This window comes from Agrilus planipennis, unplaced genomic scaffold (genome assembly GCF_000699045.2).
Source record: "Agrilus planipennis isolate EAB-ADULT unplaced genomic scaffold, Apla_2.0 scaffold134, whole genome shotgun sequence".
NCBI classification, from domain to species: domain Eukaryota; kingdom Metazoa; phylum Arthropoda; class Insecta; order Coleoptera; family Buprestidae; genus Agrilus; species Agrilus planipennis.
Genome location: NW_020438860.1, coordinates 293,262 through 316,498, shown reverse-complemented (window position 1 = coordinate 316,498; position 23,237 = coordinate 293,262). Strand labels below are relative to the sequence as shown.

At 35.5% G+C, this 23,237-nt stretch overlaps 7 protein-coding genes across 11 annotated transcripts in view; 4 read left to right on the top strand and 3 right to left on the bottom strand.

Moving 5' to 3' along the window:
- The window catches only part of LOC112903913 (polycomb protein Scm-like), a 10,319-nt gene extending 7,915 nt beyond the window's left edge, over positions 1-2,404 (bottom strand). Inside the window, exons 1-7 of one of the 2 annotated variants that reach the window (XM_025973285.1) lie at positions 1,901-2,404; positions 1,519-1,837; positions 1,258-1,440; positions 1,029-1,197; positions 534-970; positions 226-470; positions 36-156 (exon numbers count right to left, since the gene is read on the bottom strand). In XM_025973285.1, the coding sequence (XP_025829070.1) occupies positions 36-156; positions 226-470; positions 534-970; positions 1,029-1,197; positions 1,258-1,440; positions 1,519-1,837; positions 1,901-2,290 (1,864 nt within the window). In that variant the 5' untranslated portion in view covers positions 2,291-2,404. Of the gene's footprint in view, positions 1-6; positions 157-225; positions 471-533; positions 971-1,028; positions 1,198-1,257; positions 1,441-1,518; positions 1,838-1,900 lie in introns of those variants that run through there. The other variant, XM_025973284.1, reaches the window with a different exon arrangement.
- A 341-nt stretch (positions 2,405-2,745) lies between these two features.
- Positions 2,746-6,301, top strand: LOC108738967 (protein SMG5). Its single transcript, XM_025973279.1, has 4 exons — positions 2,746-3,046; positions 3,228-5,256; positions 5,311-5,596; positions 5,652-6,301. Exons 1-4 carry the CDS (start codon positions 2,973-2,975, stop codon positions 6,038-6,040), a joined length of 2,778 nt encoding a protein of 925 aa, XP_025829064.1. The 5' UTR covers positions 2,746-2,972; the 3' UTR covers positions 6,041-6,301.
- Positions 6,302-7,057: 756 nt separating this feature from the next.
- LOC108738976 (ribosome production factor 2 homolog) lies at positions 7,058-8,304 on the bottom strand. The gene is made up of 3 exons (XM_018472608.1): positions 8,206-8,304; positions 7,513-8,141; positions 7,058-7,450 (listed from the first exon to the last, which is right to left on the bottom strand). The coding sequence occupies exons 1-3, from the start codon at positions 8,226-8,228 to the stop codon at positions 7,140-7,142; spliced, it is 963 nt and encodes a 320-aa protein (XP_018328110.1). The 5' UTR covers positions 8,229-8,304; the 3' UTR covers positions 7,058-7,139.
- Positions 8,305-8,659: 355 nt separating this feature from the next.
- On the bottom strand, positions 8,660-12,686 carry LOC108739077 (8-oxo-dGDP phosphatase NUDT18). 3 transcript variants are annotated; one of them, XM_018472780.2, is made up of 5 exons: positions 12,595-12,686; positions 11,911-12,183; positions 11,580-11,864; positions 9,529-9,805; positions 8,660-9,198 (listed from the first exon to the last, which is right to left on the bottom strand). In XM_018472780.2, exons 2-5 carry the CDS (start codon positions 12,168-12,170, stop codon positions 9,007-9,009), a joined length of 1,014 nt encoding a protein of 337 aa, XP_018328282.1. In that variant the 5' UTR covers positions 12,171-12,183; positions 12,595-12,686; the 3' UTR covers positions 8,660-9,006. The 3 variants fall into 3 exon arrangements, with proteins under 3 accessions (XP_018328282.1, XP_018328283.1, XP_018328284.1); XM_018472781.1 differs by lacking the exon at positions 12,595-12,686 and adding an exon at positions 12,454-12,543; XM_018472782.1 differs by lacking the exon at positions 12,595-12,686 and adding an exon at positions 12,363-12,453.
- Positions 9,821-11,578, top strand: LOC108739078 (cyclin-J). 2 transcript variants are annotated; one of them, XM_018472784.1, is made up of 6 exons: positions 9,821-10,182; positions 10,248-10,355; positions 10,417-10,588; positions 10,867-11,149; positions 11,206-11,365; positions 11,419-11,578. In XM_018472784.1, the coding sequence occupies exons 1-5, from the start codon at positions 10,135-10,137 to the stop codon at positions 11,345-11,347; spliced, it is 753 nt and encodes a 250-aa protein (XP_018328286.1). In that variant the 5' UTR covers positions 9,821-10,134; the 3' UTR covers positions 11,348-11,365; positions 11,419-11,578. The 2 variants fall into 2 exon arrangements, with proteins under 2 accessions (XP_018328286.1, XP_018328285.1); XM_018472783.1 differs by having other exon boundaries at positions 9,822-10,182; positions 10,867-11,145.
- An 87-nt stretch (positions 12,687-12,773) lies between the features above and the next one.
- Positions 12,774-15,647, top strand: LOC108738966 (WD and tetratricopeptide repeats protein 1). Its single transcript, XM_025981575.1, has 9 exons — positions 12,774-13,218; positions 13,283-13,394; positions 13,462-13,658; positions 13,712-13,898; positions 13,957-14,286; positions 14,346-14,458; positions 14,635-15,011; positions 15,096-15,292; positions 15,362-15,647. The coding sequence occupies exons 1-9, from the start codon at positions 13,028-13,030 to the stop codon at positions 15,524-15,526; spliced, it is 1,869 nt and encodes a 622-aa protein (XP_025837360.1). The 5' UTR covers positions 12,774-13,027; the 3' UTR covers positions 15,527-15,647.
- A 5,811-nt stretch (positions 15,648-21,458) lies between these two features.
- On the top strand, positions 21,459-22,535 carry LOC112906759 (WD and tetratricopeptide repeats protein 1-like). Its single transcript, XM_025981592.1, has 3 exons — positions 21,459-21,899; positions 21,984-22,180; positions 22,250-22,535. Exons 1-3 carry the CDS (start codon positions 21,572-21,574, stop codon positions 22,412-22,414), a joined length of 690 nt encoding a protein of 229 aa, XP_025837377.1. The 5' UTR covers positions 21,459-21,571; the 3' UTR covers positions 22,415-22,535.
- The last annotated feature ends 702 nt before the right edge of the window (positions 22,536-23,237 follow it).

The following is a 23,237-nucleotide window of genomic DNA, read 5'->3' as shown; positions in this document are numbered from 1 at the left end:
TTCTTACGTCTTATTAACAAAAAACTACATCGAATGTCGTCTACCTTTAATCCGTTGCACCAGGTTGCAAATTTTCAAAGCAGGGCCCAATTTCAGACCCATGTACCTCATCATGGTATCGGGTGTGAGAAGCAAGAGTGCTTTTCCATCAATTTCCTATGGACACAAAAAAAATATTTTGATTAATTATGTTGTCTCAAAAAGGGACACCTGCTTGGCACTTACGTGTTTCCTGAAGAGATCTGCGTGGACTCCAAGACAGGGATCTGCGGATTCGATAAACTGAATCACCTCCTCGATGCCCCATTCTTGTGGCGGAGTCTTATTTAGCGACGACACTGGTGAATCGCTTAGAGGGGTGTCAGTAGGGGTGGTAGACGTGGCAGCTTCTTGTTCTGCCGGCGTCTTGCGCTTTGTAGGAGGCGGCCTGTTGTCACACATCACACACTCCCTTTTTATATGTTCTAGAGCTTGAAAAAGAAAGAAAAAGAATTAGATAACACCAACTAGCCTCACATACTCTAATGTTTTACCAAAAAGTTGCGAACAGCATCCCAAACTCGTCACTAAAGCGGTAAAAACACCTTCCAGGTCGCTTGCCTTTTGCAAACCCGGTAATTTAATGGTATACGAAGTACCCTCGTGCGTAACTACCATCTCTTCGCCCTGGAGACTGCCCAATCGTGCTAGGACAACGTCCGGCTTATTAGAAGCCCCCAGCAATTCAACGACAAGCTTCTTGGCCAAATCGACGGGACTGGTGTCTTCTATTATCAATGGCAACAGAGAAGAGTCTATCAAAGGTCCTCCCATGCAACTCTTGCGTAGATGAACCACGATCGGAGGCGGAGGTGGGGCTGATGTGTCCGCTTCTGGAGACTGGACATCAATCGTTGTACTCACTGTGTTATTAGTCGTGGCAGAGGCGGGAGTAGTCGTCGAGGGCAGGGAGAAGGTGCGTATCTTGAATCTGAGAAAAGTAGTCTTTAGAAAGAGTTGCAAAAGGAATGGAGCAGTGTTCCCGGTACCTGTTAGAACCTGTGCTGTTTTTCTGACCCGGTGGTTGTAAAGGGTGACCGCTTTTTGCCGACCAGCCTACAGGAAATATGTCGCGACTGTCGTAGCGGCACCAGTAGTCGAAGGCGCCCCTCCAACCGTCGAATGTGACGTGAATTTGATCTTGCTTGATGGCTCCAACTGTAAATATTAATGTACAAAATGCAAAAAGTTTTAAAAATCGTAATAAAAAGTAAAAACCTGTTGCACAGCAAATCAGCTGAGGATTTTTCTTATCTACGGCCTCCAATTTTTGCCCCACTTGGAAAAGATTCGTCCTGGGACCGGAGGGTTCCGACTGGAATATCTTTGAAGGGGCCATTTCAGCCCCGTTCAATGTTTTCAACAAAAACATTGGCCATGAACTTGCATTCATTCTGAACCCTAATAAAACAAAAAGCATCATCAATTTTTCATGTCACAAAGACAATGAGTGCTTTAGACTTCCTAGACTTTACTTACCAAGAGGTGGCTGCAGCATGCCCCCAGACTTTTCACAATGACCGATTGGATGAATTTCACTTGAATCCACCAATCTCCAAAAATCATTCTTATTGTCACTACCATCTAATCTTAAACGAAGTCTTGGTCCTAAGACACTAATCACAGTGGCTATGCAAGTAGAAGTTACATTGCGGGGATCCAATGCTTCCAGTTTCATTCCCACTTTGAAATCATTCTGTGGGGGATTCACTGCTTGTTTGAAACAATCAAGAGGTGCAGGAGAACTATTTGTCTGCTTCAAATATTCATCCCAGTTAAACGCCTGATAGGTTTCATACTAATAAATAAGAAAGTAAAAGATAAACATAACCTAGATACTTTAATGGAAGAAATCCCTTACCTGAAACGTATCAAAAGAACTTTCAATGAAATGGCCTGCTGTAGTAGGAGCTACAGAAGCAATTTTACTGTTTACCTCAGACTTCTTTTGATGCTTATTCATACAATAAGTTGAACAGTAATCCTTGTTTCCACTGCTGTTTGCTCGAATGACATTGTCGCAGTTTAGGCAGGCACCCTTCATGTAAGCTTTTCTGAATTCTGCCAAGCATGTCTCGGAACAGAATTCCTTTTTACCGCTTGTAGTGGGTAGCACATATTTGAGGGGTTGTTTTCCTTCGTTGCACCAAGTACAAGATACTGTCTTTTTGGGAGGTCTACCGGGTCCACGGATTTTTGCAGGAGCCATAGAATTATTGCTTGACATTGTCTTTTTTAATACGCAATCCATCTTTTAATTGTCATCAGTTTAAAAAAATACCTCCCTATATATAAACACTATAAAACGTTAATTTACACCGACCACTAAGAGACGTCAGTCAATAACCCCACCACAACATTATTATGAAATGTTGCGAACCATAGATAGTTGCCAACAGCAACAACAACCTTGAGAAATTAAATTAAAAAACATCTATTGAAAGTGTCAACAGTACCATACTTTATAAATTTATTTATAATAAATATGAATTATTACAAAATACAATTAAAAACTATTCAAAGACTGAGAAGTAATTACAGATTTTGTGTAAAGAAGATCCATATCAATTAACATCTTTTAAATACTTTATTTTAAAAAATTCAACATCAAAATCTGATTAAAATCTTATCAGCTCTTACTAAAATAATAAGCAAAGCTAATTACGTAAAGATGTTTTGAAGTAACCTGATAAATTAACAAGTTAAATTTATTTTATTCATTTTGGATTCTCACTTATCACCGTCACGTGGTTAAGTGACAACCGTCGTTTTTTGATTTATTTATAAGTGTTTCATTATCAGCTATCAGTCTAAATAAGTAATGGTGAAAAAGTAACGAAAATGATAAAAGCAGCCCAATTTGTGAGGATATTTACAATTACAGAAAAGGAAATAGAAGATTCATGACCAGAAAAGTCTAAAAATGTGATGAGATGAAGAAGGGTAGCTACAATTCGCAAGAAATTCGTCCACAAGAAGGTCAGGAACAGTTTCGAAAAATTTGTCGGTAAGTTTCAAAGGTCTTTCATGTTAGTTCTTTTAATTTACCAATAATTTGATATACATATGTAATAATTTTATGATATAAATCTACTCTAGAAAATGTTTTTATTGAAGTTAGGTTATGTTACCCAAATAACTTAAATTTTGAAAAAACACGTTTATATTAAAACCTTGGTCTTTTATAGAATCATAAGTGAGATAACCAAGCGATTGGATGATGCAAGAAGCCGTGCCCATGGTATCAAAGATCTTTTTACGCCAAGTCTGCATGTCCAAAGGAATAAGTTTCGCGACTACTGCGAACGGCTTATATTCATAGATCCAATACTATATGGTCGCAAAACTGAAGAACTACTGTGGCGCAAATGTTATTACGACGTCATATCGACGGCCAAAAAATTAAAACAGAAGGAATTTACATCCATTGAGACTTCTGCTATCGAGAGCCACATTCATGCTGGCATAGGACATTATGTTCACTTTATTAATGAACTACAATGTAGATATTCGATTGACTTCAAGGGTATAATCGATTTTGCCGTTTACTCAGAAATTTTGAAGCATAACAAGCAACAATTAGATTGCAATTTGAAGGAGTTCATTGAAGCATCATTACACCGTTGCTTAATTTATTTAGGAGACTTGAACCGGTACAAGCTGGACATTTATCCAAACCAAGATTGTAAAGTAACCATTCGTTATTATTTGCAAGCAGCTAATTTCAAACCAGAACTGGGAATTCCATACAATCAACTTGGCACTTTAGCTTCAAATCAAAATCAACTCCTTGATGCCGTTTATTACTATTTAAGGGGTTTGAATGCACCCATTTCGTTTGAGGGGACTGAAAAGAACTTGATGAACTTGTTTGAAAAGAACACCACGTCTTGTATCGAGTCTGAAGCCAAAAATGACGAAACCAGTGTAGAAAAAAGTGATAGTATGAAAAAATTTATTTCCCAATTTCTTTTGCTCGTTGATTCCTGGATTTTCAACAAAAACTTGCCTAATATTTACCAGCTGTGTCATCAGTTGAATATCGATATTCAGGAGTGCCTGCTGTATCCAAAAATAATTAAAAACAAACCAGAAGAAGAGACAGCAACTTCAGAAGACGATTCAATGTACCCCTCCTATCAGAAAAACGACGACATACTCCTTAAAATGGTCATCCTGTGTCTTATGTCAATTTCCAAGTTGCAAAAGACACATTCGCAACAAATTTCAGTCGCTGTCGCCTTCACATTAGCAATTTATTCACAACTGAATCAAACTATACTGAAATACATTAAAGAAAACGTTGCAAATCTACCTGAGCCGTCTGAGAGTCGCTGTGAGTCACGTAATGGGGTCAGAAAGTGCAAGATAACTCTAAGAAGACGTAGGAAGAAACAGACAGCTTGTGACGACGATTCTGACCAGAGTGATGTAGAAATTTACGACGAAATCAGCGATTTGGGGTCAGAATTATCTTACAATGGTTCAGAAGACGAAGAACTGTTCTCAAGTCTTTCCGACGAAGCCTCAGACGAAGAAGAGGGCGAAGAAGGAACCGATGTCAAGAATAGGAAAGATGTTGATACCCCAACATCAGGAAACAGCCAAAAACAACTCAACGAAGATATAAATGGTATAACAGAGAATAAAACAACACCAGAGAACAACACTCATGTCGTCGACAACTACACTTTTATCATGGATTATTTGTCGAAAAAACAGTCTATAGATCTCAGAGTATTCTTGGACATTCTGGCTGAGAGGAAACTTCTGAGTTGCATTAAAGTTTTAACTGACTGGCTCGTATCCGATGTGGACATCCTCAAGACCTGCGGCAAAAACACTAGATCCCTGCTAGAACAAATGATCCAACTTATGAACGTACTTAACGCCGTCTTGGACAACCCCAAGCTTGAAAAAGAAACCAAAATTAATTTGGACGAAGTCAAAGCGGACTGCAAAAAAATGCCGCTCCCAGAAGATACCCTTTTAAAGGGCACAGAAATTCTGTGGCACGCGCACAAAGATTTGGAATGGAATTATTTCAACACCCTACTTTTCACCAAAGATGAAATAGTCATTAGAATTGCTAAGTTGGTATCGTATGGGCGTCAAATTGCCGAAATACAAGAACTAGGGATTAGTTATGAAGAAGACAAAAAGATCTTTGTCGTTTCACCAGAAGACAACAAGAATACAATAAATTTGAATTCTCACGTAAGATTTAATTAATAAAAATTAATATAAAAATCATTCTAATTTCAATTACAGGAGTCGTCAGAACAACAGGACAAGAACTGCGTGTCTCCAGAGCTATTGTCCATTAAGAAATACAGTCCTGTTAATGGTTTGGAGCCAAAAGGACAATTAATGAAGATGAAGCACATGGGACAACTGTGGTTGGCCGCCGAGGTGCGCGCTTTAGAAAGCAGGGTCAGAGGGCGTACCGCCTTCAGCCCCTACCTCGTCCTAGACACAGATGCCCTAATAAAGTACACTTTTATGGTTAAGCACTTGGTTAGCTCGAAAAAGTTCATAGTTTTAGTTCCTTCAGCAGGTAAATAAACCATTTGCACGTTTAAATTAATTTTAACTAATATTTGTTTGATTAGTTGTTTCAGCCCTGGACGACTTAAAACGTGAAAAGACCGAAGCCCGAGACGCAATTCGTTGGTTGGAGTCACAGTTTCACCAAGGGAATCGTTTTTTCCGAGCGCAGAGGCCGCAGGAGAAGGCTCCGTTGCCCCTCATTAAATATCCAAAGAAAAAGGACAAGGATGTAGTTCTGTACATTCAAATTATAGAATGTTGCCACTATTTGGTTCAACAACAGAAAGCGGATAATCTGGTTACTCTTTTAGTGGGCAACAGGAACATTTTAACGAATTGGGATAACAAGGAATTGAGTTTCACTGGTCTAGTGCAATCGGCTGGAATTAATATGGAACTGATAACAAAATTCTATGGAAAATGGAAGAAAAACTACAGGACTAAAAGATGAAATCAACTGAATAAGAAATAAGTCGATGATAATGAGATAATTTGCATTCCTTTGGAATATAATAATACATTAAAAAAGGTAATTATTAACAAGAACATATGACAAAAGTAGACCCATCATGCAGGCTACAATTAAACAAACTATTGTATCGAGAACTGTAATTAATTTTAAACTTGACCTTCATCATGTTAGTTAACAAAATTGATGTTTTTTTTTTTTAATATTATAATGGGTTAATATCAATAAAGATACTTAATAGCACTACTTTGTTATTATTTGTCATATATTATTCTCCATTTAAAACTTACTAGAAATATAAAATTGCTTTTTAAATCGTTGAGTATCAATAATGAAACGTTCTCTTAAAAAAAAAAAGAAACCTTTATTTTTTTACAAAAGAAATAAACGTTTACAAGGAGCTTGTAAGATAGAAGGGACGTGAGAGAAAATGTACACATCGATGTGGTGTTTTCTTCCGGGTTTTTTGGCCGTGGTCCGTGGAATTTTACTTTTCCAAACGTTTCGCCGTTCTTTGCTGACGGCATCTTCAGTGGGGACTGGGCAGGTACTAAGTCGTAACTGATCACCTGCCCAGTGCTAAGTCGTAACAGATCACCTGTCCAGTGCTAAGTCGTAACTGATCACCTGCCCAGTGCTAAGTCGTAACTGATCACCTGCCCAGAGCTAAGTCGTAACTGATCACCTGTCCAGTCGCCACTGAAGATGCTGTCAGCAAACAACGGCGAAACGTTTGGAAAAGTAAAATTCCACGGACCACGCCCAAAAGACCCGGAAGAAAACACCGCAAAGATATATGCCGGTCGTGAAAGGCCAAGAACTACAAAATATACACAATCTTAATTTAACAGCTATTAGCACGTTTTATACGTACACGTATAAATAATAGATAAATCAATTATTAAAACTGGGATAGTTTTACGTTTTTTTTTTTATTTTATAAGTAGATTAATTTTAAAAGCAATATTTACACACAATGTTCTGTTATCACATGAGAAAATATTTCTCAAAACCCCCTAACACTTTTTTTTGTAAACCATCCCAGTAATAAGTATTTTACATAATTATAAATATGACAAACTTACTCTACAATTTCGATTCTCATCTTCTTGGTTTTTTGTACATTATTTGTAGTAGATTTTTCTTGTTGCTTAAGAAGCTGCTCCATTTTCTTTTCACGTGCTGTCTTCTTTAAGCCTTTCATTTTCCTTGTTTGTATCTTGTAAATTTCTTGCTTGCCAATGTGAATTCTGCCTTTGGTGTTACCCAGTGCATCTTTATCAATATTCTTTTTCTTTATAACTTTAAGTTCCTTTGGTTTCTTACATGCCTGCTTCATTAGGTCTTCAGAGGGCAATTTACTCCTTCTCAGGGACATGTCGAACCTTGGTCCTAAACATACATATGATTAAGTAGTATAGACAACACTCTAAATAAATTTCTTAAAAGCTTACCAATTTCTTCAAGTTCGATTCTGGGTGTCCTCAATCCCGATTTCTTAAGAAGCACTTTATATGATCTGACTGCAATTTTACCTTCTGGAGTGACAGTGAAACTAATGGCATGTTCCAAACCTTGAAGGCTCAATTGTTCTACATGTTCTTTATGGAAAAGATCCACAAAAATAGATTTTAACTGTTTGAGTTCGTCAGATTGATCCCAAGGACCGTTAAATATTAAACACGGCTTAACACCTAATGTAACTTTAGCTCCAGCAAAGTCTTTTAAACCTTCATAAGTGTCTATACCTAATTCTACCATATCTAACAAAGAATAGTTGAACATACGACCGAACACTACGTTATTAGGTCTCTTTTTTGAATGAGAACCCATTGCAAACAAGGGCGTCTCATATTTTTTACAAATAGCTTCCACTGGCGTCACATTTTCGAAAACTGTGATGTTATTCTTTTTGTTTAAAAATATTGCATCTGGTTTCTTTAGAACGTAAAGATCTTTAAGCAAATTCCGCACTAATTCAGATGTTTTGCGGCCCCAAAAGAATGCAGCACGTTTGGGGCCCTCAACCAGCTGAGGCTCTCTTGACGTAAGAACTTTTTTACCTTTTCGTGTGGTCGCTTTCCTAGAAAATAAGCACAGAATTACATTAATACAATTGCCACAGTGCCTTTTTGCGATTTACTTACACCACACGTTTAATAACAGACATTTTATACTCGTTTTTGGCACTTCTTTTATAACCAAAATACGAAAACAACACGTGTCTCCTAACCTTAAAATCAAGAATGTCAATCATAGATTATAGATGTCAATGCCAAATCAGAGAGTCAATATTAGGAAATAAATTTAATTTTTACATCATTTTATTACTTAATTAATAAAAATAAGACCAATTTTGATATAATTTATTAAAAAAGGCAGTTAATAATTTGGTAAATTTATTTTTATATTAAATTGACTGTTTAAAATTAGTATCATAGGTAATTAGTATTTTCTGATTGGTACCTACTGGTTGAATTCATTAGTGGCGCAAAATTTGATTCAAATGTGTGTTCAAGTCTTCACTTCAGGGAGTTTTATTTTTTCTGTATAATCAAAATAATCAATTATCAACAACGATTTATTTAAAAAAGTTACATAAACGTTTCGTAAATATATTAATATGAGTTAGATATTTCATAAATAACACAAATTTACAATAATAAATACATATTGTCCTCAACCACATAATATAGAGGTTAAAAAATACTGTTTATTTTATATAATATCATAAAATGGAATGTAAATTATACATCAATAATAGAAATAAACTAAAATATAACCGATATTGTACAATTTGAACATTATTAACAGCTAAATATTAGTCAACATTAAAAATAACGATGGTTAGGCACAACTTTTAAAATGGCTCGCGAAATGCAATAAAAAAATACATACAATATTTATGAATCGTGAACAGATAATTTAGTGAAAATGTTGCGATACAATTAACGTATAACATGGACCGGTAACGTAGAATTTTTCGCCATTATTCGTAACAGAATTTTTTCCTCCAAGTCTTTGGTAACTTCGTGCCAAACGCATTTCCCTATAATCGGGGCCTCTTCAAGGGGAGATTTAAAGACAACCAACAAAGACAAACATGCACCATCGGCGCCTTCTTTACCACCATGCTCCACCTAGTTAAAATAGATATAAAACACACTCTGAAAGATTAGAGCCGATAAGAGCATGAAAATGGTCCCCATAATAATGAGTATAACTTCACCAAAAATTAGGAATTCAATAAGTTATCTAAAAAAATTTTTATTGTTCTTTGAACTTAATATAATAAATCATAACGTTTAGGATTAGTTACTCTTCTATTGTAGACAAACTTAGACATTTTTTTGACCACCAAAATAATCATAATTAATTACTAAAATGATCTTAAATATTATGAATTATTAGAATATGTATATGGAGGTCATTTTCGTACTCTTATCGATCTCACTTCCTCGAAAACTTACATTTAAAAGACCGTGAGGTCTGTGAGGGGCCACTTCGGCCCCAAATATCTCAATCATAAACCTTCTTAGCGTAGAATAAATCGATTTCGCAGGGTGAACTTCACAGGTGGGCAAATGAAATGTGGTGCGTTCGCTTAAAAGTACATGGAGGCGATTTGAGGACCTTTTTTTGGTTACCACTAGCAATCTCAAAAGTAACTTGGTGTGAGGCTTCAAGAGGGGCAACTGGTCCTTATGCCACGTCTTGTCTTTCAAAGAACGGGCCTGCTTGTACTGTCTATTAAAAAAAAAAGATAAATATTAAAACGTCTCTCCTAACAATCATATAAGTAAATCTTAAATATGTATTCCATAATTTTCATGTTAAAGACTAATAATCAGCAAATGTGTTATTGAAATAATCAATGTTAAAAAAAATGGTCAAGGGTCCCAACTTGAATCAAACACCATCTTATCATTCTGAAAAAAATATGTATGGGAGCATTAAAAAATTATCTATGAATTAAATCAAAGTAAAAAAAAGTGGTCTTAAATAAAAAGGGCGTTCAAAATTAACTTATCATTCATTAATTAAAGTGACATGTGCGACTTATTTCGTGTTTAAAAATGGATTTTGCTGCTCAAGAACTGGCAAGTAAAGACTCCACATTTTGGGTAAGACAGAAAGATTGATTTTAAAAGTTTAAAAAACTTTTTCTATGCAAAATAAATACCTACAGAACAATGCAGACTTGTGGAGGCAGTTTATCCAGTATGAGGAGGACTTTAAGAAAGTTATAAAACAACGCGAAATGCAAAGGATTCCGTTCCACCACCAGTCCCCTCAAGTATGTAGAAACAATGAAAAAAAAAATGACAATATTTACAGAAAAAAAATAAACGTTTTAGATACTGTTTCGTAATGAACTTATCGCGTATTTAAAACAGACGGCAACGCAAAAGAAAATGAGCCATTCTTGTTTACATTTAGCAGTCTATTTACTTGATATTTTTATGGATAATCACGACATTGTACCGCATTATCTTCAACTTGTATGCAACGTTTGTCTACTAATTGCAGGTTTGAAAAAAATTATATTTTACAAACATTTACCACACAATTTTAGTATTTAATAAATAGAGACTAACAATTATAAAACATTCAAATTCGTAAGTCGAGATTCTCAAGTTTTCTTTTAGTTACCAAATTAATAATTACATACTTTATTGAAATCACTGCAATTGGTGCATAAGAAAATAATATTCTATTTATATTGTACTATTATAATGTTAGAGATGTTTATCCTAAAAATGTGAGTGAGATTCATTATGCTTATCGTCCCTACGTTTTACTCTCAGCGAAATTCGAAGAATGTGCTCAAAAAATCCCCAAAATCGCCGACATGAACGCTTTAGTAAAAAATCGTTACTCTAGACAAGAATACAAATCAGTAGAGATATTGATACTGAATTTTTTCTTTGGATACATCATGTTTCCCACTGCTGCACATTACACGTACTATTATATGCAGGCCTTGATCAGTCCTGAAGATATGCAATATTTCTCAGGGAATTCCAGGGAATTACTCTTTGAACTTAATGAATCTATCAAGATTTATTTGGAATGTACAATAGACGGTAGGTAAAGTTTATGAAGTAAATTCAGCCAATACACATAGGTAAACTTAAAATTTTCAGATATTCATTTTATGCAATTGTACCCCCCTTCCCAGTTGGCAGCTTCAATCCTGAGTGCTGCCAGGACCAAAGTGGGACTACCTTGTTGGACTCCTGCTTTAGAAAACTTAACAGAGTACAGATGGGAACAGTTACAGCATAGTCTTACAGATATATTAAAGTAGGTTTAAAGGAACTGTTAAATCCCTAAAAGTAAACTAATATTTATTGTAGGGGCCAAACATCAGGTTGTATTCACTGTGAAGAGTTCAAATCTGCTTAAGTAAAATAGCTGTTACTTAAAACACTTTTAGAGTAATTATTAAGTTTTGTTTACCCATTGGACCTTTTTAGTATAAAAATAAATTAGTTCTTAAGAGAAGTTCTAAGCTTACTTGGCTCTATCAATGAGATGTTTGATGTCTTTAGCTCTTAGGGTGACTTCATCCAGATTTGCAATCCATTTTGCTTGTAAAGATTCCTTGTCAGCCTGTGAAGGTGTTTTTAGTGTCCCATCTATCACTATGCCAGTTAAAACAAAGCGTATCCATGAGCCTCCTGCACATTCAACAAGTAATAATGTAGTGCAGTCTATTAAGAGACCTGTCTCTTCTCTGACTTCCCTTTTGGCTGCCTCAATTATGGACTCATTTTTTTCCATTCGACCTGCAGGCAAATACCTACAGAGACTTAAAAAATGATACTACACAGGTGTAATAAACTCACCATTTTCCAGCACAAGACTGTTTAGCTTCTTGCATCATTAAAATTTCGTCTGCATCGTTCAAAATAACGGTGGCAACAATATAAGTGATGGTTTCTCCAACGATGGGTTTGTAATTTGGATTAACTGTTGGAGCTACTCCTTGAGACTCCATCACTGAAATTTGTTCCTCTAAAGTAAAATCGCATATTTCGTCGTCGTCAAAGTCCAAGGCAAGCCCCTTAAGCACTTTTTCCACAGCTATTTCAACAGAATCTGGCATCTTTAATTTGGACCTTGTTAAAAAACACAAGCGTATTAATATTCAGTTTACTTAAATGACGATTAAAAGCACTTCATTGAAATTTTCATTTATTGCACAGTTCACAAATAAAATTACGTAGAAATAACACTCAAATGAAAGTTACAAATCTAAAACAATTGTCTTGAATGAAATTAATTTCCATTTTCTAACCCTAAAGCAAACTTGACGTAATAGATTATGGACAAGTTGTTGTCCCAGCATTTTGTTAATTAATGACTAATTACGCAAAGCACAACCACACCTTTAATTTTGTGGTTTCATTTTTCAAATTTAACGTATTACTGACAAGCACAACGCGAAAGCTATTTTTAAACTTTTTGTTGACCTTGTTATTATTTATTTTTGTTATTAAACTATAAAAAAAATAGCGAAATATACGTACGTTTTTTATTTCCTTTCTATGAAGTAACATACTGGTTTCACTCGCGTAAGGAATGAAGACATTAGAAAGAAAGTAAATTGTTTCAATTTAATTCAACTTCATATTTTATACATAAATATATAGTTCAATAGGTTGTCCGTCTACTTTTTGTGATAGTTCATTAGTAGCTTCTTTGTGACCTTCGTTCTAACCTAAAATTTTTGACGTTTGTGAAAATAAGCCAGTGAAATTTGAATTTATAAGAAAAAAGTCAAAAAATAAACAAATTTTGATGTTGACAGCTTCGTCAGTTATCAGTTTTTCAGGTTTATCTCATAATCAGTGCAGCTAGTTTCGTTTTGTATTGTTTGAAAAGCCATGAATAGCACTTTCGAGACTGTTGATCTGCCAGTAATGTATCGTTTTTGTAGAACTTGAAAAAAGAACCTGAAAAATGAGGAGATCTGAGGATTATCAGAATCATATTATGGTTCTTCGTAACAGGGAAATTAGAGGATCGTACAGGAATTATTTGAAAAAGAAATTCCACTTCAATGAATCTTTGATTAGCAGGTTAGGTTTAGAGAAAGAACTAGAAGGGCATCAAGGTTGTGTGAATTGTCTGCAATGGTCGTCAGATGGAAGGTAAATTCTTATATTTCAAATTTATAGTTATATTTATTTGCTTATTACAAGCTGATAATTATAGGATATTGGCATCAGGCTCCGATGACACCAATGTGATGATTTGGGATCCTTTCACACACAAGCATCTAAAAACAGTACCCACACCTCATATTGGCAATATATTCTCTGTCAAGGTAACTTGATCATAGTTCTTAAATAGCTTACTGGAAATTCAAAATTGAAACTGTTTTCTTTTGAAAGCTTCTAGGCAGTGACGAGTCCTTGGTTGCAACAGCAGCTGGTGACTGTAGGGTGATGGTACAGGCCATGGAGCAGGCCTTTATGAGGCAAACACCTCATTTAGACTGTGGTTGTCATGTAGGTAGAGTTAAAAGACTTGCCAGGGCTCCTGACCAACCTCTCCTGTTTTGGTCCGGTGGAGAAGATGGACTCTCCATGTAACTGCCCCTCTTTTGCCCGAATTTATATTATTAAACGTGTGTCTTTTTAGTCAGTATGATATGAGGGAGCCTCATGAATGTTTGGCCAGAAGCAAGGTGTTTATAGACTTGAGTTACACACGAGAGATTAAATGCATAGCTGTCAATCCTACAAAGCCCTATTTGATCGCTATTGGGGCAAACGATTGTTTTGTAAGACTCTTTGACAGAAGGATGGTCAGAACGAACCAGTACAGGGTAATTGTTAATTAAAACTGACTTCTTTCAGTACTTTTTGCATATATGACTATTGTAGCCTAATCACACGTACGATTCTCGAAAACGTGCGCCCTCTCAGGTGCACGATCCCAATTGCGTGGAGTTCTATGCGCCAGGACACCTTTCGAAAGAGGAGTCTGGAATCTACGACGCAGGAAGTTCGGACGACGATGATGATATGAGAAACAACTTGTCTACCACCTATATCGATTTTAATAGCGCCGGTACTGAAATGTTGGTCAATATGGGGGGTGAACAGATTTATTTGTTCGACTTGAACCGCCCCAGGAGCCCAAAGGAGCTTCGGGTACCCGACTATGCCCTCAAAGCTTGTAAAAACGTTTCAAACAAGAGCTGCTGCTGTAGAGTAAGGAGTTTGGGTTTTATGTTCAAAATAATTGGTTTCTATAAGAAAATTTTTTTCAGAATGGAATTTCTGTAAAGATGAAAAATATAGATAGCTACAATAAGCGTATTAGTAAACAACCATGTGCCTGTGATTATCTAAATAGAGCAAAAATATTTTTTCAAAGAAAATGGTAAGTCCCTACTTACTTTTTAATAACAAATTAACACCAGTTTTATTTTTCTAAGGGCTGTGGAATCAATAAGACACTTATTTTGCTTCCTAAAGTCTATGACTTTTATTTTCGGGGCTGTGGAAGCAATAAAACATTTATTTTATTCTCTAGTGTATACAATTTTTATTTTTAAGGATTGGAGACGTCTATTGCGCTGCCCGAGACTATCTTCAGGTAATCGAGATGTGTCCAGATAGATTGGAGGCTTATATCGGTCTTGTGAACTGTTTCCTGTCCCTCAAGTGGTTGGATGAGGCTATTGCATGGCTCCTCTATGTAAAAGATATGAAACCGGACCTGGCCAACGACGAGGAGTTCAAAGCTCTGCACACAGAAGTGGTCACCCTAAAAAATAACTTTAAAAGGAAGGAAGAGGGTGACAAATACTTTAAGAACTTTAAAAAGATAGGGAGCAGGGAAATGGCGTTAAAGACAAACGCTAAGGACTTTGAACTTCGTTTCCTGGGACATTGCAATACTACAACTGATATTAAAGAAGCAAGCTTTTTGGGTGAGCTGGAGAGATGTGTTTCCTCTCCGTAATTCCAAATAAAACGGAGTTTATTTTAATTTCTCAATTATTTGGTTTGTTTAGGAGAGGATGGGAATTACATTTGTTCTGGTTCGGACGACGGGATTATTTTTATATGGAATAAAAAGACGACAAACCTGGTAAACGCACTTTGGGGAGATGTCTCCATAGTCAATTGTGTCCAGCCTCATCCTAGTTCTTGTCTCATAGCTTCGAGCGGCATTGATTCTGTAGTTAAGCTATGGTCGCCATCTGGAGAGGTGATTCCCTATTTGATTTTTACTTATGTATAAGGGTTGTTTTTGTAATAATCTTTATATTAATTTTAGGATGAAGCAGAGACAAACACACGTGTCGTTAAGGATCTTTGGCTGGCAGTGGAAGCAAATCAGCAGAGGATGACCAAAGACCCTTTTGAGATAATGCTGACCAACATAGGATATCGTATGAGTCCCGCGGAGGGTCAGGGGATGCCCACCTGTCGAACCACTTAACACTAACTGCTGATAAATACTGCGAAAAAGAATATTTTTTAATTTAGTTACGTTATCCTTTTTTTATTGTTGTTATCTTCGTCAATTTCTTCACGTATTTAATAAAGACAGCAAAAAACAATAGTTTTTAGTTGCGTACCTTACAATTATTTTTATACACATAAGCAAGCATATACATATAAAAGAACATATTACCATGTTTATTTTTTCTGTTTTAGGTTTTTAAGTGCACGTTGATAATAATTATACGATACTTACTGTTGTTGCCGTCATTTTTTTTTTTCTTTTTTGAATTAGGAATCTATTAAGACTTGCGTGCCTAATGCCAGATTTCTTTTGTCTTTAATTCTTTCATTTGTTTAGAATATTTTTTCATTTCTAAAACTTTTTGATTGTGCCTCGTATTTAGTTGTAAGTTATACAGCCCGCTGTAATTAATTAATTGCTGTTTAATTAACGTCATTAGATTTAACCAATGTAAATAACGATCCTGTTGTTAACGTAAAATAATATTTAGGTAATATTTTGCTCATGTGATTTGAACTACAGTTACTGTAAATATTTCAGATTAATAAAAATTTTAAATGGGTGCTAAATACTTTTTTTGTTTATTTCTTGCCTAATAGTTCCCTTTTTTCAATTTTGAGAGGAATAATAGTAATTTATTAAGCTTTAAATTGCATACATTCATTACAAATATTCAAATTTTTTTTTTTTGTAGTTATAATTTTATTNGATTCTAAATTGTTTTTTCTCTTAAAACCATTTGAAAAAACGAATAAGAAAATATGTAATTGTCGTCGCGTAGTTTTAATGGTGTTATAAAGTTTCAGGGAGATGTTACCAGCAATTTCTCTAAATCCAAATTAAAATACATGTACATAGACAAGATATCTTTGACTTTGAGCGGTTTTAATGCGTATTTTTTAATACGATTACGATTCGAAAAACTTTTTCTACTATTGAACTCTGTAGCAAAGCGGATAACTGGATGTTTTACGAGTGAATTATATTCAATTATAGAATGCTCGGTAATTTGACTTCTTTGTGGGGAAAAAGAACACTGGGCTGATTCTAAACGGTTTTTTCTCTTAAAACCATTTGAAAAAACGAACAAGAAAATCTGTAATTGTCGTCGCGTAGTTTTAATGGTGTTATAAAGTTTCAGGGAGATGTTACCAGCAATTTCTCTAAATCCAAATTAAAATACATGTACATAGACAAGATATCTTTGACTTTGAGCGGTTTTAATGCGTATTTTTTAATACGATTACGATTCGAAAAACTTTTTCTACTATTGAACTCAGTAGCAAAGCGGATAACTGGATGTTTTACGAGTGAATTATATTCAATTATAGAGTGCTGGGTAATTTGACTTCTTTGTGGGGAAAAAGAACACTGGGCTGATTCTAAATTGTTTTTTCTCTTAAAACCATTTGAAAAAACGAATAAGAAAATATGTAATTGTCGTCGCGTAGTTTTAATGGTGTTATAAAGTTTCAGGGAGATGTTACCAGCAATTTCTCTAAATCCAAATTAAAATACATGTACATAGACAAGATATCTTTGACTTTGAGCGGTTTTAATGCGTATTTTTTAATACGATTACGATTCGAAAAACTTTTTCTACTATTGAACTCAGTAGCAAAGCGGATAACTGGATGTTTTACGAGTGAATTATATTCAATTATAGAGTGCTGGGTAATTTGACTTCTTTGTGGGGAAAAAGAACACTGGGCTGATTCTAAATTGTTTTTTCTCTTAAAACCATTTGAAAAAACGAATAAGAAAATATGTAATTGTCGTCGCGTAGTTTTAATGGTGTTATAAAGTTTCAGGGAGATGTTACCAGCAATTTCTCTAAATCTAAATTAAAATACATGTACATAGACAAGATATCTTTGACTTTGAGCGGTTTTAATGCGTATTTTTTAATACGATTAAGATTCGAAAAACTTTTTCTACTATTGAACTCAGTAGCAAAGCGGATAACTGGATGTTTTACGAGTGAATTATATTCAATTATAGAATGCTCGATGGTTTGACTTTATTATGGGAAAAAGAACACTGGACCGATTCTAAACGCTTTTGTCTCTTAAATGCATTTGAAAAAACGAACCTGAAAATTCATAATTGTCGTCACGTAGTTCTAATGGCGCTATAAACTTTCCATAAACGACATGACCAGTCTGTACGTCCGCATCTAGTAGCTCAAGTCGGAGGCAGTTACGACAAAAAGGAACGAATAGATACGACGGGTTCGCGGTATCCGATCAAGAAAAGGCATTTGCATAAGTATGCGATCTTGCAGATCGTAAACGTAGGTACCTATATATGAAGTCTCTCTGAAGGTACAGAGGAAAAATGCGCGTTTTTCAAACCGAGAGTGGCCAAACCAGATCCGGTCGTAATGAAAGGGTAATTACCGGACGCCGAGTTAGTAGTTGTTGCATCGCGATGGCAACAAGCTCATGTACGTTTCATGTATGTATGTGCATTGCGGGAACGGTTTTTGTTGCCGCCATAGCCGCAGCCATCGTTGCATTTCTGCGAAAGCAAAAAACCATCTCGCCATCTCGATCTGAAGAACTGATGAACCGGTGGATTGCGGTGCATCGAACGCACAACCCGAGTTCCTTTTAGATTGCAACGTTGTCGAACGGCCACCTTTGGTTTTTTTCTTCTGGTCGAAGACCGTTCGCGCCACTAGAAACTCTCAAACTGACCGTTCTCGTTGCTATGAATCGTCTCTCTCAATCGTCAATACGACATTTAAGTTTGATTCTGTTTCCCCAAAAGAAATAGCCATTTCGCAAAAGCGCCAGAAACCTCTGGCAAATACAGATTGATCGTAGTAAACTGCGACAACATCTTTCGCCATCTTGAACACAATATTTAACGTTAATTTTACCATTCCAAATGTTCCCAAACATTCTAGTAGCTTCTGAATTAAATTACGTACGATATTATTTAATCTTAAACGTAATATTGAATTTTATTTTTACCTCCCCAAACGAAATGGTCACTTGCCAGAAACCTCTGACTGATCGTTTGATGTACCATTAAGCTACAAATCATATTTCTCGACCTTAAACGCAATATTTACCATTATTTTTACCTTGTTTGTAAAGGAATTCTACCTTTCCTCATTGAAATTGCAGGATTGCGCTTTTTACCAAAAAATGGCACCTAATCTTTGCAAAAGTGAAAGAAACATACGATCGGAGTAAGTTAATCTTCTTACTTAGTAGTTACGCACTTTTTTACCTTCAAAGGGGGTCCATCTTCATTTTGTTGATATGCCCTCGAGGCCAAGGAACTCCTCAACCGTTGGCGATTTATTTCATACGCCAACGGTGGTGGAGTTACCACTCCTCAATGTAGCGAAATTTTCTTGCAAGAACCTGTACATGTAAAAGAAATAATTATGTTTTACCTCACAATTAATCTTTAATTAGTTCGCCACTTAATTAAACAAAATAAGTATTGGGTAAATAGTTCGTACGACCCTTTCGACTTTACTTTATTTGTAATGTGTTGTTTAGAAACTAGAAACTGTAGCGGATGCTATGACTATTATAGTACACATGCAGAGGAAGTGTCATAATAGTTGTAGCAATGCTATTACGAGAATGTAAAGGTAAGCGAGCTAGAAACTTTCAGAAGTCACGGCCAAGGTGTAGTTAGTGCGTCTACCAGCTAATGAGAATGTTAAGTTCAGGTACGAATTCGTAGGAGATGGTAGCCAAAGAAGCCAGCATGTCGAATCTATTGCGTCTGAGTTATTTTTATCCTGACAGTATGAACCGTATGAAACATTAAAGTGAAACAATTGAAAAATGAAGGCCGCCATTACATTTTTACGAATCGAAATAATTGATGCATTGTTGGGAAAAGAAACAATTGAAAAGTATGCCGCCATTACTTTCTTGCGAGAGAAGTAGCCAATAGTAGGACGCTCAGAAGCGGCCATTATCTTCTTGAGCATTGTTATAAAAAGTAACAATCGAAAGTCGAGGGCCGCCATTACGAAGATCCGTGAGAATTTCAGAGTTACACGTGGGATTGCGTTGAATAATTGGAGATGTACATATATAACAAACAAATTCACGGATGTGTCTTGACTTTTAAGTTCCTTTATTGTTTTCATACGTGGTAACGGAAATGACTACAAATTCACGTGATTTAACTATTCAATGTTCGTGAAAACTATTTAATGGAACGAACGTTTATTATTAAGATTTTAACAAATATGTCTAAGTTATAGGGATTATTAAAATGTTCAGAAAAAAAATGCCTTTCATTCATTGGGGTCTTTGAAACCGACGCCGGAGTGCATTAACCCCGCAGCTTATTCTCTAACGTCCACATTTAGCCTTGGGTCGGTCTGACAACTATCTTTGATTACCATTAGCATGAAGGAGCACCAATCTGCATATATACACACACCAAATACATATACGTACATATATATATATAAAAATATATTTAATATGTAAATAGAAGGTGTGCCCGTTAGTGTGTCCACACTCAGCCAGTCTCAAATGAATTTAATGAATTATTTGTCAAACAACTGCCCACTAATGGGACCGGTACCAGTTACCGGAAACCATTTGTTTGTTTTACTCACTTGTTTCGCAACTGACTGTAGATACATGCATTTATTTTTTTCCATCTTCTTCGGTAAATATCAGAAAGTAAGCGCGACAATCTTTTGTGGCAAGTTTAATAATCCTGGGATAGATTTAGAACCGATAATCCTCGGCTACTTTGCCATTTTTCTTTTTTAATTTTTGGACGAACAAACTGATCTACACGAAAATGTAGAAAATTTTCATCGACAGACGCGCGAAGTAACTTGAGAATGTTGAATAAATAATAGATAAACGTTTTAGATAAAGGAATTTTATAGAAGACGAGCGAGAGATCGATTTAGGTACCCATGTATGTAGGTGTAGAGTAAATAATGATGTTTAGCACTCTCAGGTCTGCGTCCATCAAGGTTACTTAGACAAAATGAACAACCGAAAATTATTATTTATAGTGCCCAGGTCGTCCTTCATCGAAATTTCCGTGAAATGTTATTGCCCTTAGTCTAAACCACGTGCATTACATACACTCAGACATTCACATGTACAAATGTACATGTTTCAACGTCATCCTCATCATGACCGTTCAATTTTTTCCGGATCATACATATACAGGATGATTCAAACCGTAATTGTCCTCATACTTACTCACATTAATTCCTTGGAAGAATAATAGGCGGCCATTACCTTTTGAGCATTGTTTTGAGTAGCGGCCATTACTGTCTGAGACATTGTTGTATGAAGAGCGGCCACTATCTTTTGAGCATTATTGAGAAAAGAAACAATTGGTAGACGAGTAGCGGCCATTACTGTTTGAGACATTGTTACCCAAAGAAACAGTTGGCAGATGAAGAGCGGCCATTATCTTTTGAGCATTGTTGGGAAAAGAAACAATTGGTGTAGGAGTAGCGGCTATTACTGTCTGAGAAATTGTTGTATGAAGAGCGGCCATTATCTTTTAAGCATTGTTGGGAAATTAAACAATTGGTAGACGACCAGCGGCCATTACTGTTTGAGACATTGTTACCCAAAGAAACAGTTGGCAGATGAAGAGCGGCCATTATCTTTTGAGCATTGTTGGGAAAAGAAATGACTGGCGCAGGAGTAGCGGCCATTACTGTCTGAGACATTGTTGTATGAAGGGTGGCCATTATCTTTTGAGCATTGTTGGGAAAAGAAACAATTAGTGTAGGAGTAGCGGCCATTACTGTCTGAGACATTGTTGTATGAAGNAAGTCCCTACTTACTTTTTAATAACAAATTAACACCAGTTTTATTTTTCTAAGGGCTGTGGAATCAATAAGACACTTATTTTGCTTCCTAAAGTCTATGACTTTTATTTTCGGGGCTGTGGAAGCAATAAAACATTTATTTTATTCTCTAGTGTATACAATTTTTATTTTTAAGGATTGGAGACGTCTATTGCGCTGCCCGAGACTATCTTCAGGTAATCGAGATGTGTCCAGATAGATTGGAGGCTTATATCGGTCTTGTGAACTGTTTCCTGTCCCTCAAGTGGTTGGATGAGGCTATTGCATGGCTCCTCTATGTAAAAGATATGAAACCGGACCTGGCCAACGACGAGGAGTTCAAAGCTCTGCACACAGAAGTGGTCACCCTAAAAAATAACTTTAAAAGGAAGGAAGAGGGTGACAAATACTTTAAGAACTTTAAAAAGATAGGGAGCAGGGAAATGGCGTTAAAGACAAACGCTAAGGACTTTGAACTTCGTTTCCTGGGACATTGCAATACTACAACTGATATTAAAGAAGCAAGCTTTTTGGGTGAGCTGGAGAGATGTGTTTCCTCTCCGTAATTCCAAATAAAACGGAGTTTATTTTAATTTCTCAATTATTTGGTTTGTTTAGGAGAGGATGGGAATTACATTTGTTCTGGTTCGGACGACGGGATTATTTTTATATGGAATAAAAAGACGACAAACCTGGTAAACGCACTTTGGGGAGATGTCTCCATAGTCAATTGTGTCCAGCCTCATCCTAGTTCTTGTCTCATAGCTTCGAGCGGCATTGATTCTGTAGTTAAGCTATGGTCGCCATCTGGAGAGGTGATTCCCTATTTGATTTTTACTTATGTATAAGGGTTGTTTTTGTAATAATCTTTATATTAATTTTAGGATGAAGCAGAGACAAACACACGTGTCGTTAAGGATCTTTGGCTGGCAGTGGAAGCAAATCAGCAGAGGATGACCAAAGACCCTTTTGAGATAATGCTGACCAACATAGGATATCGTATGAGTCCCGCGGAGGGTCAGGGGATGCCCACCTGTCGAACCACTTAACACTAACTGCTGATAAATACTGCGAAAAAGAATATTTTTTAATTTAGTTACGTTATCCTTTTTTTATTGTTGTTATCTTCGTCAATTTCTTCACGTATTTAATAAAGACAGCAAAAAACAATAGTTTTTAGTTGCGTACCTTACAATTATTTTTATACACATAAGCAAGCATATACATATAAAAGAACATATTACCATGTTTATTTTTTCTGTTTTAGGTTTTTAAGTGCACGTTGATAATAATTATACGATACTTACTGTTGTTGCCGTCATTTTTTTTTTTCTTTTTTGAATTAGGAATCTATTAAGACTTGCGTGCCTAATGCCAGATTTCTTTTGTCTTTAATTCTTTCATTTGTTTAGAATATTTTTTCATTTCTAAAACTTTTTGATTGTGCCTCGTATTTAGTTGTAAGTTATACAGCCCGCTGTAATTAATTAATTGCTGTTTAATTAACGTCATTAGATTTAACCAATGTAAATAACGATCCTGTTGTTAACGTAAAATAATATTTAGGTAATATTTTGCTCATGTGATTTGAACTACAGTTACTGTAAATATTTCAGATTAATAAAAATTTTAAATGGGTGCTAAATACTTTTTTTGTTTATTTCTTGCCTAATAGTTCCCTTTTTTCAATTTTGAGAGGAATAATAGTAATTTATTAAGCTTTAAATTGCATACATTCATTACAAATATTCAAATTTTTTTTTTTTGTAGTTATAATTTTATTGGAGATTTTTTAAATTGTTCCTAAACATTTTTGGTATCTATCCTTACTACTTTTTTTAAATAAATTAATTAACAGAAGACTACTGTTTA

Coding starts and splice junctions, on each gene's coding strand:
- LOC108739078 (XM_018472783.1), top strand. CDS start 10,135: ATGGATTTTGCTGCTCAAGAACTGGCAAGTAAAGACTCCACATTTTGG. Junction 10,183..10,247: donor GTAAAGACTCCACATTTTGG/GTAAGACAGAAA, acceptor AAATACCTACAG/AACAATGCAGACTTGTGGAG. Junction 11,146..11,205: donor TTTGGAATGTACAATAGACG/GTAGGTAAAGTT, acceptor TAAAATTTTCAG/ATATTCATTTTATGCAATTG.
- LOC108738966 (XM_025981575.1), top strand. CDS start 13,028: ATGAGGAGATCTGAGGATTATCAGAATCATATTATGGTTCTTCGTAAC. Junction 13,899..13,956: donor TCAGAACGAACCAGTACAGG/GTAATTGTTAAT, acceptor TGACTATTGTAG/CCTAATCACACGTACGATTC. Junction 15,293..15,361: donor TATGGTCGCCATCTGGAGAG/GTGATTCCCTAT, acceptor TATTAATTTTAG/GATGAAGCAGAGACAAACAC.
- LOC108739077 (XM_018472780.2), bottom strand. CDS start 12,170: ATGCCAGATTCTGTTGAAATAGCTGTGGAAAAAGTGCTTAAGGGGCTT. Junction 11,865..11,910: donor CAGTCTTGTGCTGGAAAATG/GTGAGTTTATTA, acceptor AAGTCTCTGTAG/GTATTTGCCTGCAGGTCGAA. Junction 9,199..9,528: donor GACCTCACGGTCTTTTAAAT/GTAAGTTTTCGA, acceptor TATTTTAACTAG/GTGGAGCATGGTGGTAAAGA.
- LOC108738976 (XM_018472608.1), bottom strand. CDS start 8,228: ATGTCTGTTATTAAACGTGTGGT. Junction 8,142..8,205: donor TCTGTTATTAAACGTGTGGT/GTAAGTAAATCG, acceptor CTTATTTTCTAG/GAAAGCGACCACACGAAAAG. Junction 7,451..7,512: donor AATCGAACTTGAAGAAATTG/GTAAGCTTTTAA, acceptor ATGTATGTTTAG/GACCAAGGTTCGACATGTCC.
- LOC108738967 (XM_025973279.1), top strand. CDS start 2,973: ATGAAGAAGGGTAGCTACAATTCGCAAGAAATTCGTCCACAAGAAGGT. Junction 5,257..5,310: donor CAATAAATTTGAATTCTCAC/GTAAGATTTAAT, acceptor TTTCAATTACAG/GAGTCGTCAGAACAACAGGA. Junction 5,597..5,651: donor AGTTTTAGTTCCTTCAGCAG/GTAAATAAACCA, acceptor TTGTTTGATTAG/TTGTTTCAGCCCTGGACGAC.
- LOC112906759 (XM_025981592.1), top strand. CDS start 21,572: ATGTGTCCAGATAGATTGGAGGCTTATATCGGTCTTGTGAACTGTTTC. Junction 21,900..21,983: donor TAAAGAAGCAAGCTTTTTGG/GTGAGCTGGAGA, acceptor TGGTTTGTTTAG/GAGAGGATGGGAATTACATT. Junction 22,181..22,249: donor TATGGTCGCCATCTGGAGAG/GTGATTCCCTAT, acceptor TATTAATTTTAG/GATGAAGCAGAGACAAACAC.